At 42.3% G+C, this 13,611-nt stretch overlaps 1 protein-coding gene across 2 annotated transcripts; it reads right to left on the minus strand.

The window, feature by feature from the left end:
• Window positions 1–7,353: 7,353 nt before the first annotated feature.
• LOC105178820 (uncharacterized) lies at window positions 7,354–11,807 on the minus strand. 2 transcript variants are annotated; one of them, XM_020698878.2, is made up of 3 exons: window positions 9,903–11,807; window positions 8,475–9,809; window positions 7,354–7,963 (listed from the first exon to the last, which is right to left on the minus strand). In XM_020698878.2, exons 1-3 carry the CDS (start codon window positions 11,335–11,337, stop codon window positions 7,581–7,583), a joined length of 3,153 nt encoding a protein of 1,050 aa, XP_020554537.1. In that variant the 5' UTR covers window positions 11,338–11,807; the 3' UTR covers window positions 7,354–7,580. The 2 variants fall into 2 exon arrangements, with proteins under 2 accessions (XP_020554537.1, XP_011100663.1); XM_011102361.3 differs by having other exon boundaries at window positions 8,475–11,807.
• Between the last annotated feature and the right edge of the window lie 1,804 nt (window positions 11,808–13,611).

Consider the following 13,611-nt stretch of genomic DNA (forward strand, 5'->3'; position numbering starts at 1 on the left):
TTAACCACCCCACCCTTGCTCTCTAATCCCATGGTGGGGGAAAAGCTGTACGTGTATTTGGCTGTTTCTGATTATGCAGTGAGCTCAGTGTTAGTTCGCGAGGAAGGCGGCAGGCAGAGCCCGGTATACTATGTGAGTAAGATGCTGCAAGGGGCAGAGAAAAAGTATATCCAGATAGAAAAGCTAGCGCTAGCTTTGGTGATTACGGCGAGAAAGCTGCGACCTTACTTCCAATCCCACCCAATTGTCGTACTAACAAATCATCCTCTGAAGCAGGTTATGGCGAAGCCGGATACATCGGGCAGGATGGTCAAATGGGCCGTGGAGTTGGGGGAGTTTGACACTGAGTTCCAGACAAGGAACGCGATAAAGGCGCAGGTATTCGCCGATTTTCTGGTCGAGTTCGCGGGCGATCAACCACAAAAGGAGGAAAAGTGGCTTTTACATGTGGATGGATCATCGACCTCAAAGAACGGAGGAGCGGGCATTTATCTGCAAGGACCAGCGGGTGTCGAGATCGAAATTGCGGTCCGGTTAGATTTCCCGGCCACTAACAATGAAGCCGAATACGAGGCTCTGATTCAAGGGTTGCAAACGGCAATCGATGGGGGCATAAGGCAAATAGATGTGTACACGGACTCACAGCTCGTTGCAATGCAGGTGCAAGGTACGTACGAAACACGAGAGCGGTCCATGACACAATACCAAGCGAGAGTGAAGGAGATGATGAAGAAATTTGAGCGGTGCACGATCAGTCAGATACCGAGAGACGAGAATATGCGTGCGGATGCATTGTCACGGTTCGGGTCGCTGATCGAGGGAGTTAAAGAAAGAAAGATCACCGTGATGGTGAAAACTCGACCAACGATTGAAGAGGCGGAGATCCACCTGGTCGAGGCGGAGGAGTCTTGGAAAACACCATTTATTAGGTACTTGAAGTATGGAGAACTGCCGAAGGATTCGATTGCAGCGAAGAGATTACAGTTCAAAGCTAATCGTTTTACCATGATCGGGGACGACCTGTACAAAAGAACCCCGGAAGGTGTTCTACTGAAATGCTTGGATGCAGAAAGAGCGTGGTACGTCTTAAGAGAAATACATGAAGGCAGCTGCGGAAATCATTCAGGTGGGAGATCGCTGGCGCAGAAGATTTTGAGGCAGGGTTATTTCTGGCCTACGGTCGTAGAGGATGCGAAGGATTTCGCCAAGAAATGCGAAAGTTGCCAGAGGTATGCTGGACTGCTGCACTCGCCAGCGACCCCTCTTGAACCTCTTAAGGTCGCATGTCCGTTCGATAAATGGGGAATAGATATCGTGGGCCCTTTCCCCCAAGCGGTGGCACAGAAGAAGTTCCTGATCGTGGCGGTCGAATACTTTTCCAAATGGGTCGAGGCTGAGGCTCTCGCCAAGATCTCTGAGAAAGAGGTAATTAATTTTATTTGGAAAAATATCATTTGCAGGTTCGGAATCCCCCGCATTCTTGTATCAGACAATGGAACCCAGTTCCAAGGAAAGAAGATCATGGCGTGGTGCAAAGAGTTGAAAATTCAGCAGAATTTCACAGCGGTTGGGAACCCTCAAGCGAACGGTCAGGCAGAGGTCACCAACCGAACCCTGTTGCAACACTTAAAGACCAGGTTGGAAGGAGCGAAGGGGGGATGGGTCGAAGAATTGCCTGGGGTTCTCTGGGCATATCGAACGACCCCGCGAACGGCGACCGACGAGACCCCGTTTTGTTTAGTATATGGGAGTGAAGCAATCATTCCTGCTGAAATTGGAGAAGAAACTGCTCGGGTCACTCAATACACGGAAGAAGAGAACTCTCAAGAACGGGCCTTCGATCTGACTGTGATTGAAGAAGGAAGGGATCGCGCTTACGCAAAAATATTGCGCTACAAAAGCATGATGACCCGGAGTTATAATCGTCGAGTGCGACCACGGCATTTCCAGGTCGGAGACTTGGTTCTAAAGAAAGTGGAAGTATCTAAGCATGTGGGAAAGCTCGATCCGACTTGGGATGGCCCATATAAAGTTGTGGAAATCCGGAAGAAAGGGACGTACATCCTCCAAGATTTAGAAGGAAGGAATTTGCCGCGACCATGGAATATTCATAACTTAAAAAAGTTTTATGCTTGAAACGCTTGTAAGCTTAGTCGTGAGAATCTTCGCTATGAAGGGTTTGAACTCGTCTAAAAAAGACGATTAGAAGAGAGTTGTGTACTTGTCTATGAAAGACATTCCTGCCTCAAAAAGGCGACCTATAAAAGGTCATTATCTAAGTTACATGCGTACATAATCTTGTACTAACCTAACAAGGTTCATAAGCGATCTCAAAAGATTGCAGGACTTCTTAACTTAACAAGGTTCATAAGCGATCTCAAAAGATTGCAGGATTTCCTAACCTAATAAGGTTCATAAGCGATCTCAAAAGATTGCAGGATTTCTTAACCTAATAAGGTTCATAAGCGATCTCAAAAGATTGCAGGATTTCCTAACCTAACAAGGTTCATAAGCGATCTCAAAAGATTGCAGGATTTCTTAACCTAATAAGGTTCATAAGCGATCTCAAAAGATTGCAGGATTTCCTAACCTAACAAGGTTCATAAGCGATCTCAAAAGATTGCAGGACTTCTTAAACCTAACAAGGTTCATAAGCGATCTCAAAAGATTGCAGGATTTCCTAACCTAACAAGGTTCATAAGCGATCTCAAAAGATTGCAGGATTTCTTAACCTAATAAGGTTCATAAGCGATCTCAAAAGATTACAGGATTTCCTAACCTAACAAGGTTCATAAGCGATCTCAAAAGATTGCAGGACTTCTTAACCTAACAAGGTTCATAAGCGATCTCAAAAAGATTGCAGGATTTCCTAACCTAACAAGGTTCATAAGCGATCTCAAAAGATTGCAGGATTTCTTAACCTAATAAGGTTCATAAGCGATCTCAAAAGATTGCAGGATTTCCTAACCTAACAAGGTTCATAAGCGATCTCAAAAGATTGCAGGACTTCTTAACCTAACAAGGTTCATAAGCGATCTTAAAAGATTGCAGGATTTCCTAACCTAACAAGGTTCATAAGCGATCTCAAAAGATTGCAGGATTTCTTAACCTAACAAGATTCATAAGCGATCTCAAAAGATTGGAGGATCTAACCTATTAAGGTTCCTAAGCGACCTTAGATGATCGCGATAGGAGATGTAAATGCAGGATTCCTAATCATGGAAAGCGATTAAAAAAAAAAAAAAAAGGGGGGCAATAAAAATGGGTAACTTGCAATGGTATATATTCCCGAGGCGACAAAAACGACCTCGGTCGTGATAGTTACAAAAATAACAGGGGGGATACCCGCTGTAATCGTTAAATGCACCAAAAAATTACAAAAAAAAGGAGTTTTGTCCCATGAGCAGCATGAAATAGGAAATGGAGGAGGAAGATCGTCCATCAAAGGTAGGAACTCCGGAAAGGCATCAGTTGGTTCAGGGCCGGTGGGGTAAGGCTCGAGGTTTCTGTCCAGGGAGACATCCAACCGCTCGAGATCGAAACCTTCGGCCAGTCCGTTGAGCTTCTGGATTTGTCCTTGGCATTTTTCAAATCCCTCAATCATCAGCTCCGTGGCTTGGTTTTCCACGGCCGCTCGGAAGGTTGGGGATCTCAGAAAGTCCCGAGCACCGTTCAGCCGAGCCTCTTTCATCATGCCTTGGAAGTCCTGGCTCTGTAGAAATGAAGCTTTGCCCTCAGCCATGCCCCGATCTCGACCCTCGGCTAATCCTTCTTCCCTGCCGGACTCGAAAGCAGCCACCCGATCGGTGTGGGCTGTTCGCTTAGTCTCTTCCAATTCCCTTTCGGAAATCCCCAGCTTAGAGACAAGCTCCCCCTTCTCTGCACGCAGGGATTCGACCACCGTCTGCAGCTCGAGTATCTTCCTCTCCATCTCCACGGCCTTCCCCTCAATCTGGATCTTGTCATGCCTCCACATGGAGCCTTGCAGGGTGATATGGTGTGCGAAAGCCATGGCCTACATGGGATCGAAAGGTGAGTTCGTGCTGATGGAGCAGTTAACAAAGTAATAAAGTACCTGGGCGATGTTGTGCGCAAAATGCTCCTCAAGAGAAGCCAGGGAGGTCTGCGCAAGGATGACCTGATCGCGTTCCAGGCAGGCAGCTTTGTAGACCTCCCAGGAATCTTGCCCCGCAAAGGTACGCAGGACGCTGCTGTTCTTGGAGATGTTCCAATCCGGTAACCATTTTTCTCCGGACATCTCAGCACGTCGGGCAGAAGCAGGTCGCTCGTCCCTCATCTTTTGCCAACTTTCTTCCAAAGCGGCGAGTTTCCTTTTATTTTCGGGTTCGGCGACCCGATCTGCAGCAAGTTTAGCCTCGAGTCTGCCCTGCTTCGTCGATCTCGAGGAAGGATCGCTTTGGCTCTCAGTGAGTTGCGTGGGCTCAGGCCTAGGGATGGATTCTTTCCCCCTCTTTCTCTTCAGACTCGGTTCTTCAGAGATTTCTACCACCTCGACTTGCTCGTCTGGGGTACGATCCCTAGTGGTAGTGGGGGTCGACTGTGGTTCGGAGGTAGTGGCGTGGGGGGAAGGAGTTGGGGTCGCGGCCCGGGTCTTAGGCTTTGCCTTGGCAGCCGCTGCAGCCTCTTTCAACTCGCGATCAACGGAAGGAGGAAGAGTCCCCTTCTTAGCTCTCGCCTTGTTTGCAAGTCTGGCTAGCATAACTTCAATTTCTGCGAAGGCAAATCAGTCGTCAGAAATTATCCAAAAGATAATAAAGGATACATGAAGAATATGGAATCACCTAAGGAGCTTTTGATCGGGATAGGAGCAGGGGAGAGGCCCGCGAGCTTCAAAACCTTTTCCTGTAATAGTACTTTCGGACGGTACCAAAACAGTGTAATATGATTGATGAGGTCGCTCTCGAACCCCTCCCCAAAGGTTTCGGGGTTGGGTTTTGTTTCCCGCCAACCCAAGTGAAAATCCCAAGATTGACCGGGCGGAGGTCGAATAAAAAAATACCTATCACGCCAAGGACCGACGTTAGACCTCAAATCGTCTAGGAAGCGGCAGTCCTTGCGTGCTGTCAAATAATACCATCCAGTCTCGCCCGATCTCTTAGAGGAGGTGATATTGTACAGGGACCAAAAATTATCAAACGAAGAAGGTAGATCGAGGTATTTCATGACGATTATAAACATGAGGATATGACTGATTGAGTTGGGAGATAGTTGCATAGGGCAAAGGCCTAGCCGGACTAGAATGTCGTTCACTTCTCGAGGCAAGGGGAAGCGAAGTCCGGCATCCAAATGGAGTATGGACAGAGCACAATAACCCTCAGGGGGTTGATGCATACGATCAAAGGAGCGAGGAATTTTAATATCGTAATCGGCAGGGATATAATATTTTCTTTTTATGGCAACGGGAGTCATTTTAAGGTTGCTCGCTATCCCTAACCAGGGCTTCTGTTGCATCATTTCGGAATATTTTTGGAAAATAGGGACATCATCAGAATCACCTACTTCTTCGGGAATAGCAGAAGATTGAGAGACGGAAGCAGTAGGGTCGCGGGAAGTACCCGCTGCCTCCCGAGGGGAGGTCGCGGACGACCCAGACGACGAACTCGTTTCCGAGTTCGCCGCAGACTCGGAAACAGACACATGAACGGATACACTCCTAGATTCAGACGACATATCGAAAGCTGGAAGGAGAAAGGAGGAAAAAGTACCTGGAATTCGAAGATAGATCGCAGGGAGAGATCGAACGCGACTAAGCACAGCGGTCAAAATGGTTCAAATGCGGGGCTATTTATAGAGGAGTACCAGTAGCGACGCGCCTCTTCACACACCATCAGTAGGGGACGCGTGGCGTGGATTGAACGGCCATGATGCTTCCTCCAACGGACATGACTGTTCATTTCCCTTAGTGTCATTAATGACACTTAGAGAAATGGGGGAGTAATGATGAGGGAATTTGCATAATTACCGAAATACCCCCCCTATTTTTGGCACAAGCTCCACACCCAAGACAGTAATCATGTTGCACCTATGACTGAGCCTATGTCTGGGCATGGTGGGGCCCACTGTGCAGTTGCAGCAGCGGCGGCTGCAGGTTCGGCAGAGGGTGACGTGGCGCGCCCTCACTGGAGCCACGTGTGGTGCGCGCAGAGGGTACCGTACCAGTATAAATACCGTCATTTATGGTATTTTAAATACGTTTTGACTATCTACTTTTACCGCCAATTTGTGGTCTAATTCGATCCCGTTACTTTATTTTCAATCCCATCCTTTCTGACTTGAGCATCGGAGGGCCATCGCCGAGGGCCTCTCGGCTAGTCTGACGTTTGCTGTGTTCTCAGGATCCGCTCCAGGTAGCTTGAAAGAGGGAGTCAGCGATCACGACCCGGTTGCTCGACCTAGCGACCCCGATCCGGAAATCCTGATTTTGAGCGACCTACATCAAGAATAAAAGAATAATTTTTGGCTGATTAATCATAAATTATATATGATTTAGTTGGATTTAATTAAATGCACAACTCACAGTGTATCTTTCAACAATTGTATGGTATTCTAAAAATAATATTTGATAGACTAATAAAAAATTAATGCATTACGAAATACGGATCCATAGTATAATTTAATTTGCTCAATCAAAATTCATGTTGGATCTAAATAAAAATATGTCGAATTTGACCTTCTCTTAGAAATATGGGAAAAAGGTAATAGATTTAGTGTTGATATAGTAATTATTTTTTATTTTTCTGAAATGATGGAAAATTGGAGAAAGTTAGAGGTGGTGAGAATGAATTATCACCAAATGAAGATACAATCTTCTTAAATATTAAGGTTGTATTATGGTATTTTTTTGCATTTTTATACTTTTAATTTCTTGTCGATTTATTTGTTTCTTATTTTCTTGTAAGGAAGGAGGGCAACTTAAAAATAGCTACAAAGAGATAAATAAGAAAGTTGTCTAAAAGACAAGAACACCCTTCCTATGACTCACAAATTATACAATAGGATAAAAATCCACGTATTTTTCTCTTACCCAATAAGAAGATTGTTGATTTTGGGATGCTGTCTGGACATATGGATTCATACAAATACAGATATTTGTCCTTATACAACTTAATGTATGCCGTTTGAGTGAATATTCTTGTGCTCTATCACTAGATTTTAGTTAGGTACCTCAAATGCCAACGCCGAGTATGAGATTTCACTGCCCTTGGAGGCTGGTTAGATCTCCACCCGAATCAAGTATGAAAAATCAAAATTTCCCCCTTGAGAGTGAGATTAGGCTCCAAAAGTTGTAGCTCTGTACAAGGAGCTGACTGAAACTAAGTAGACAAACAAAAATGAATTAATGTAACAACAAAGATGCACTAATGTTACTAAATCTGTACAAGGAAGATCAGAAAGCCATTGTCCAGTTCAAGGAGCAGAGGTTTTCCTACCATAACTTTGAACTACCCTACAAAAGAAAATCAATCACTAATCCCCCAACACTGAAAAAAAACAAAAAATATAGTGTAAGAAAACCAAAAGAAGTACAGCTCAAAAAGTAAAAATAAAATAAAAATCAATCAGCTGTGATTTGAGGACTGTTTTATTAAAGGTTGAGAAGTTTTCCCTGACTCTTCTGGTGGGCTTTTAACTTCCATTAAAAGTGCCACCACTTCCTTCATCGACGGCCTTTCGGCCGGTGATTGATTCACGCAAAACATAGCGATTCCGAGCGTTTGCAGCATTTCTTGCACCATTTGATCAGGCAATCCTTGGAGCTGCAAGTCGAGTATTGTTATGGCCGGTTCAAAGCTTCCCATTTTCTTCTTCACCCACTCCACGATGTGAAGGCTGTTGCCTATCTGAGGTTCAACGGCGCTACGCCCACTTAATATCTCGAGCAAAACCACCCCATAGCTGTAGACGTCACTCTTTTCTGTTATGTTTACGGTGTATCCGTACTCTGCAAGAACAACCAGGAAACATGGTTAGCAGGATGCGGATAAAGGACTAGTGTTCGGCTAGTGATGAGAAATTACAACAATCTCTAACCCAAAGTTAGTGTAGTCCCAAACTATACTCTTCTATCTTCTAAAATGACAAAAATTCCACTCTGGGTGAAAAGAAACCTTATAAATTACCTTTAGTGTAGTCCCAAACTATACTCTGGGTAATTAATCAACATAGAACAATTACACCCCTTGTCTGAAAGCAGAATATTAACATCCAATCAAGTTTCTAAACATTAATATCAGCTCAAACTCAATGGGGTGGCTTGTAACTTGTAAGTGTTGTAAACTTAGAGGAGGATTCTAGCACTAACCTCGCAGGTCATAGTGTAATTAGCCCTTAAACACATAATAGAACTGTAAAACAAGAAGGCTCGTCGAAGATTGTATGCTCAAGTAGGAAATAAACATACTCCTACAGTCTAACGAAATGAAAACAGTCAGAAACATTCAAGAAAGACTTGCCTGGAGCAATGTATCCGTAAGACCCCGCGACTCTGGACATTGCTTGTTGATAATTCGGCGAGTTCATTAGCTTTGCAAGTCCGAAATCAGCCAAATAAGCCTCATACTTGGAACCTAAGAGTATGTTATTGCATTTTACGTCCCTATGAAGAATAGCTGGCAAGCAATCATGGTGAAGATAAGCAAGGCCTTGAGCTGATCCAACTGCAATCTTGTACCTGGTTTCCCAGTCCAAGTTCCGGTTATTCTGCAAAAGCTGTTGGAGGTTTCCATTCGGTATGTAGTTGTAGAGAAGAAGCTTAACGCTCTTATTCGAGCAATATCCCAGTAGCCTCACTATATTCCTGTGCCTAATGTGTCCAAGAATTTGAATTTCCGCAGCAAAAGAGTCTATTAGTTCTTCGTCTTTCTTCGTTTTCCATAGCTTTTTAACTGCTATCAACTCACCATTCGGCATTTCCACCCTGTAAACAACCCCTGAACACCCTTTGCCAATAACATTTTCGTCTCTCAAACAGTTCAAGATGTTCTCTATCGTGAAGTTAAGCTTCTGAAACGGAATGAAAGTCCATGGATATGAGAAATCCTCTTCTGTAGAGGAGCTCGACATGCACGACTTCTCAACCACGTATTTATGGTTCCGTGCTACCAGAATCCAGACTGCGACAACTGCCATTACCACAGAAGTCAGAATCACACCTAGAAGAGCTAGGGTTTTGGCCGACTTCAATCCATTTCTTCTCATCAAATGGGAAGAGCAAGTGTAGCCATCAAGAGATTCACACAGGTCTGGATTTTCAAGGAAAGATTTTATCGTTAAAGTTCGGAAGAATGGAGTCACAGGGATTGGTCCCGAGAAGTTGTTGTAAGAAACATTGAGGTATGTGAGACTGGTAAGAGAACTTAAAACAGTGATCCTCCCGTTCAGCATGTTATGTGAGAGGTCGAGCGATTGCAGCTGCCTCAAGCCAGACATCGTCTCAGGAATATCACCGATGAATCTGTTAGAGCTAAAGTCCAAACTAATTGTCAAGCTTGTCAAAGAGCCAATTTCGGGTGGGATTAGGCCAGAAAGACTATTGAAGCTCAAATCAAGTAAAGTTATCTTCTGCAAGTTCCTAATAGACTTTGGGATTTCCCCTGTGAGCAGGTTATTGTTCAGGATAAGCTTATTCAAGTAACTAAAATTACCAAAACTCTCAGGAATTTCACCAGTGAAACTATTTCTACTAAGATCAAGCTGCTCTATGTTAACAAGGGCCCCCAACTGAGACGGTATATCACCCATTATGTAGTTATTGTGCACATCCAACAGCTCCAAAACCGTGATATTACCTATTTCAGAAGGCAAACTTCCAGAAAAATGATTCATATACAAATCAAGAAACACAAGATTTTGCAATCCACCAATCTCCTTAGGAATCTGACCTGATAACTGATTCTCACCAAGCCTCAGTCTCACAAGCGATTGGCATCTCACCACGCTGCGTGGCAATCCACCGGTTAGCGAGTTTCCCAGCAGCAACAGCTTGCTCAGCTTATTTAAGCTGAATATCTCTTCTGGTATGGAACCTGTAAGCTTATTCCTGGATAGGTCCAGTGCATAAAGCTCTGTACAGTTTCCGAATGCAGGAGGGATAGTTCCAGAGACAGAATTTCCCCACAAGAAAAAACTCTGCAAGTTCTTCAGTTCACCAATTTGCCACGGGATTGGACCTGATAACTGGTTTTTATCGAGCTGAAGAGCTGTTAAACTCGTGCAATTGCTCAGCTGCCCTGGAATTGAGCCGGTCAGTGCATTATCAGACAAATGCAGCTGTTCAAGAACATCTAGCTTCCCCAAATCACCCGGAATTTCACCAGACAGATCGTTTGCAGACACATCAAGAACCACAAGTGACGAGCAATTGGAAAGCTCAGGAGGGATTGAACCCGAGAGCGAATTGCCCCATAACAGCATGCTAGTTAGCTTTTGCAGCTTGCCAAGCTGGGATGGGACTGAGCCAGTGAGCTTGTTCATGTGCAGATACAGGTTTCTCAGCTCCAAGCAGGAGCCTAATTCAGGCGGTATTGGACCAAAAACCTCGGTATCATAAAGGGCCAACATCTGAAGATTGATCAGATTGCCAAATGTAGGTGGGATAACACCAGAGAGCCCAGTGGCAGCAGCACCAAATGTTGTGAGATTGGTCAGAAGGCCTAACTGGGGCGGAATTTCTCCGGTCAGATACGGATTCCCACCGATTCTAAGCTGCTGGAGAGACACCAATGAACCTAATTGCATAGGAATCGACCCGTTGAGGAGATTATCTTGGAGGCAGAGGACTTGGAGTGAAGAAAGATTAGCAAAGTGTTGGGGGATTGAACCAGTCAATCTGTTTGAGTTCAAGAAGAGGAATTCAAGGGCAGTGAGTTTTCCCAGCTCTGATGGAATAGGCCCTGAGAGAGAGTTTGAGGACAAATCCAAGAGGCGAAGTTGAGAGAAAGAGGCAAATGAAGAAGGGATTGAGCCAGAAATGTTGGTGGAGGAGAGGTTGAGGAGCTGAAGTGAGGAAAGGGAAGAGAGGTGTGTGGGAAGTGAAGAAAGATTGAGAAATGTATTGGGAATAGATAGGGAAATAACTCTTTCTTGGGGTGAACAAGTGACCCCCCGCCATGAACATGGGGTTGGGCTTGAAGGGCTCCAAGAAGAGAGAACATGTGATGATTTTTTGTAGTAAGGGTCAGCATCTGAGAGGAGAGAGAGAAGGGCTTGTCCATCAGGAGAGAGAGAGTGAACTTGTTGTGCTCTAAAGATTAAACTAAACCAGAGGAAAAAGAAGGAGAACAAAGGGTGAGGAAAATGGCTTGTTTTAGTCTCCATTTGAGGCCTGGAAATGGGATTTCTTACTTAAGGTCAAGAGCGGCGGTGGCGGAAGCCCACACTACAGGGACAACCTGCATGTGTGAAGAAACTACTCCTGTGGGTGGTGGTGCGGAATGCTTCAAAATCACACAATCTGGTCTTCTTGAATATCCATTGCATGTAAACAAAAAGGTATCGCTTCTCGCCGGAGATAAAGCCTCCTGCTTCCCTCCTCTCTGTGCGGCGGTGCAGGTGGCAGCACCTGGTGGTGGGATAGTCAAGAAGAAACAGAGTACACTCAAGCCCAGAAAGAAATCTTGTGGAGTTCAGCAGTGAACCCCATTAATGGCGACCAATTTGGTATGTTTCCATCAAACTTTTGTTTGGAGGGAGGGAGAGAGATTTGAGTTGTAAGTTCCTTTATCTGTGTGCAAAAACGATTCTCTTTGAGTTTCTCAAACTCTGAAAATGCAAATGCTTCATTTAAATATCCCAAATAGTTTTACTTTAATGCATGGATTAGGGTGCAGCTTATTATATGTGATGATTCTTGCTTCCGATACACTGTTTAATAGGTCGTTTTGTAAACTGTTGAATTTCCAAAATTGCCCCTGTACGGATTGAATTTTCTATTTTTATTAGGTTAAATTATAATAACCTTTTTAAGATTTGATATAATTATTAATATTTCATTATTATTTAAAAAATTACAAATATTCCTAATGTTTAATGAAATTATATAATTTTAAGATAGAGTTATGAATTATTAATTTTGCCTTTATTGATTTTTTTTAAAAGAAAGAGATAAAAATTTGTAAGAGATAGGATGTAATTACACATAGACCCCTATAGTTTGAGAAATTACATCTAGCACCGCTGATATTTGTTTCCGTCTAACAAATAAGTCATTCATTAGTCAAAATTTACCGAATTTGTTTATATTAACAAAAAAATCAAAAAAATAATCTGTATTGACCCCTAATTGACCTATTATTGATTTATTGCAAGTTAAATAAATTATTTTATAATCAAATTACCCTCATACGTCCTCACACATTATTGAATGTGAGGAGGTATATTTTCAATGTTATAAGGATAGTTTAGACGGGGAAAAAAATATTTGACCTACAATAAGTCAGTAATAAGTCAATCGAGAGCAAATATCAATTTTCATTCATTTTTTTTTGTTAATATCAATAAATTCAGTTAATTTTAACGAACAAAAGGGCTTATTTGTTAGAAGAAAAAAAGCCTTATGGGTACTAAATGTAATTTTTCAAACACAAAAAATCTATATATAATTATACCAAACCCTAAAGAATGGAAGTGTAATTATCCAAAAATTTAAAAACAATAGATGTAAATTAAAAAAAATACTATTTTTAACTTATGTTAAATAAATAATAATAATAATTTATTTTTAATTGTTACAAACATCCTAAATTTACCATGGGAAGAAGGGGGGGGGGGTGGGGGGGAGGGGGGGGAGGGGTAGTGCCTTGGGAAGAGGAGAAGAGAAGAACAGATTATGATGATAATAGGAAGGCTTAGGGGATTGTGAAAGGCAAAAGAGGTTTGGGATTAAGCAACCAATTAATTTCCTTGTCTTTTGTTTTTTTTTTTCTTATTTACTTATAAAATTAATTACACTTCAACCCTTTTTAAAATATAAAATTACACTTTCTTCTGTATAAGTTTTGAAATTATACTTACATTCCCTTTAAAAATTTATTGTTTACACCTGATTTTATTCAGTTATGATTTAAACAAAAAATACTGACGTTAACAAAAAAATATATATATAAATTTTTAATTTTACTCATTCAACATTCATATGTAATATTTTTATACTTATAAAACAGTAAATATAATATATATAAAGTCAAAAGGGTGTGATTGTAATAAAATATTATTATCGAATTTTAGTTCCTATATATATGGGGTGAGGTGAACACCATTATCGTATATATTTCTTGAAGTACTAGATGAAATACTTGAACAAGACGATGCAATAATAATGTCAACCTCTTTCTATATATATATATATATATATATTGCTAACATCAGTATTTTTTATTCAAATCACAAGGTTATATATAAATTTTAAATTTTTATTTAGGATGTAAGTATAATTTTAAAATTTATTGAGAAAAAAAATATAATTTTATAATTTTAAAAGGAGTTTTTAAGTATAAAAGGAGTGAGGGAGATAAGGCGATTTGGTTACCGAGGAAGGGGTTAGTGGGTGCGTTTTTGGGAGTTGGGCTCAGTAAAATCCCCACACATTTCTCC

The sequence above is a fragment of the Sesamum indicum genome, linkage group LG2 (assembly GCF_026168435.1).
Source record: "Sesamum indicum cultivar Baizhima isolate 11 linkage group LG2, ASM2616843v1, whole genome shotgun sequence".
Lineage (NCBI taxonomy): Eukaryota > Viridiplantae > Streptophyta > Magnoliopsida > Lamiales > Pedaliaceae > Sesamum > Sesamum indicum.

Excerpts from the sequence above, each read along its gene's own strand:
- LOC105178820 (XM_011102361.3), bottom strand. The coding sequence starts at position 11,337 with ATGGAGACTAAAACAAGCCATTTTCCTCACCCTTTGTTCTCCTTCTTT. Across the intron at positions 7,964-8,474 it reads TTACGGATACATTGCTCCAG|AGTACGGATACACCGTAAAC; the intron begins GCAAGTCTTTCT and ends TTGTTCTTGCAG.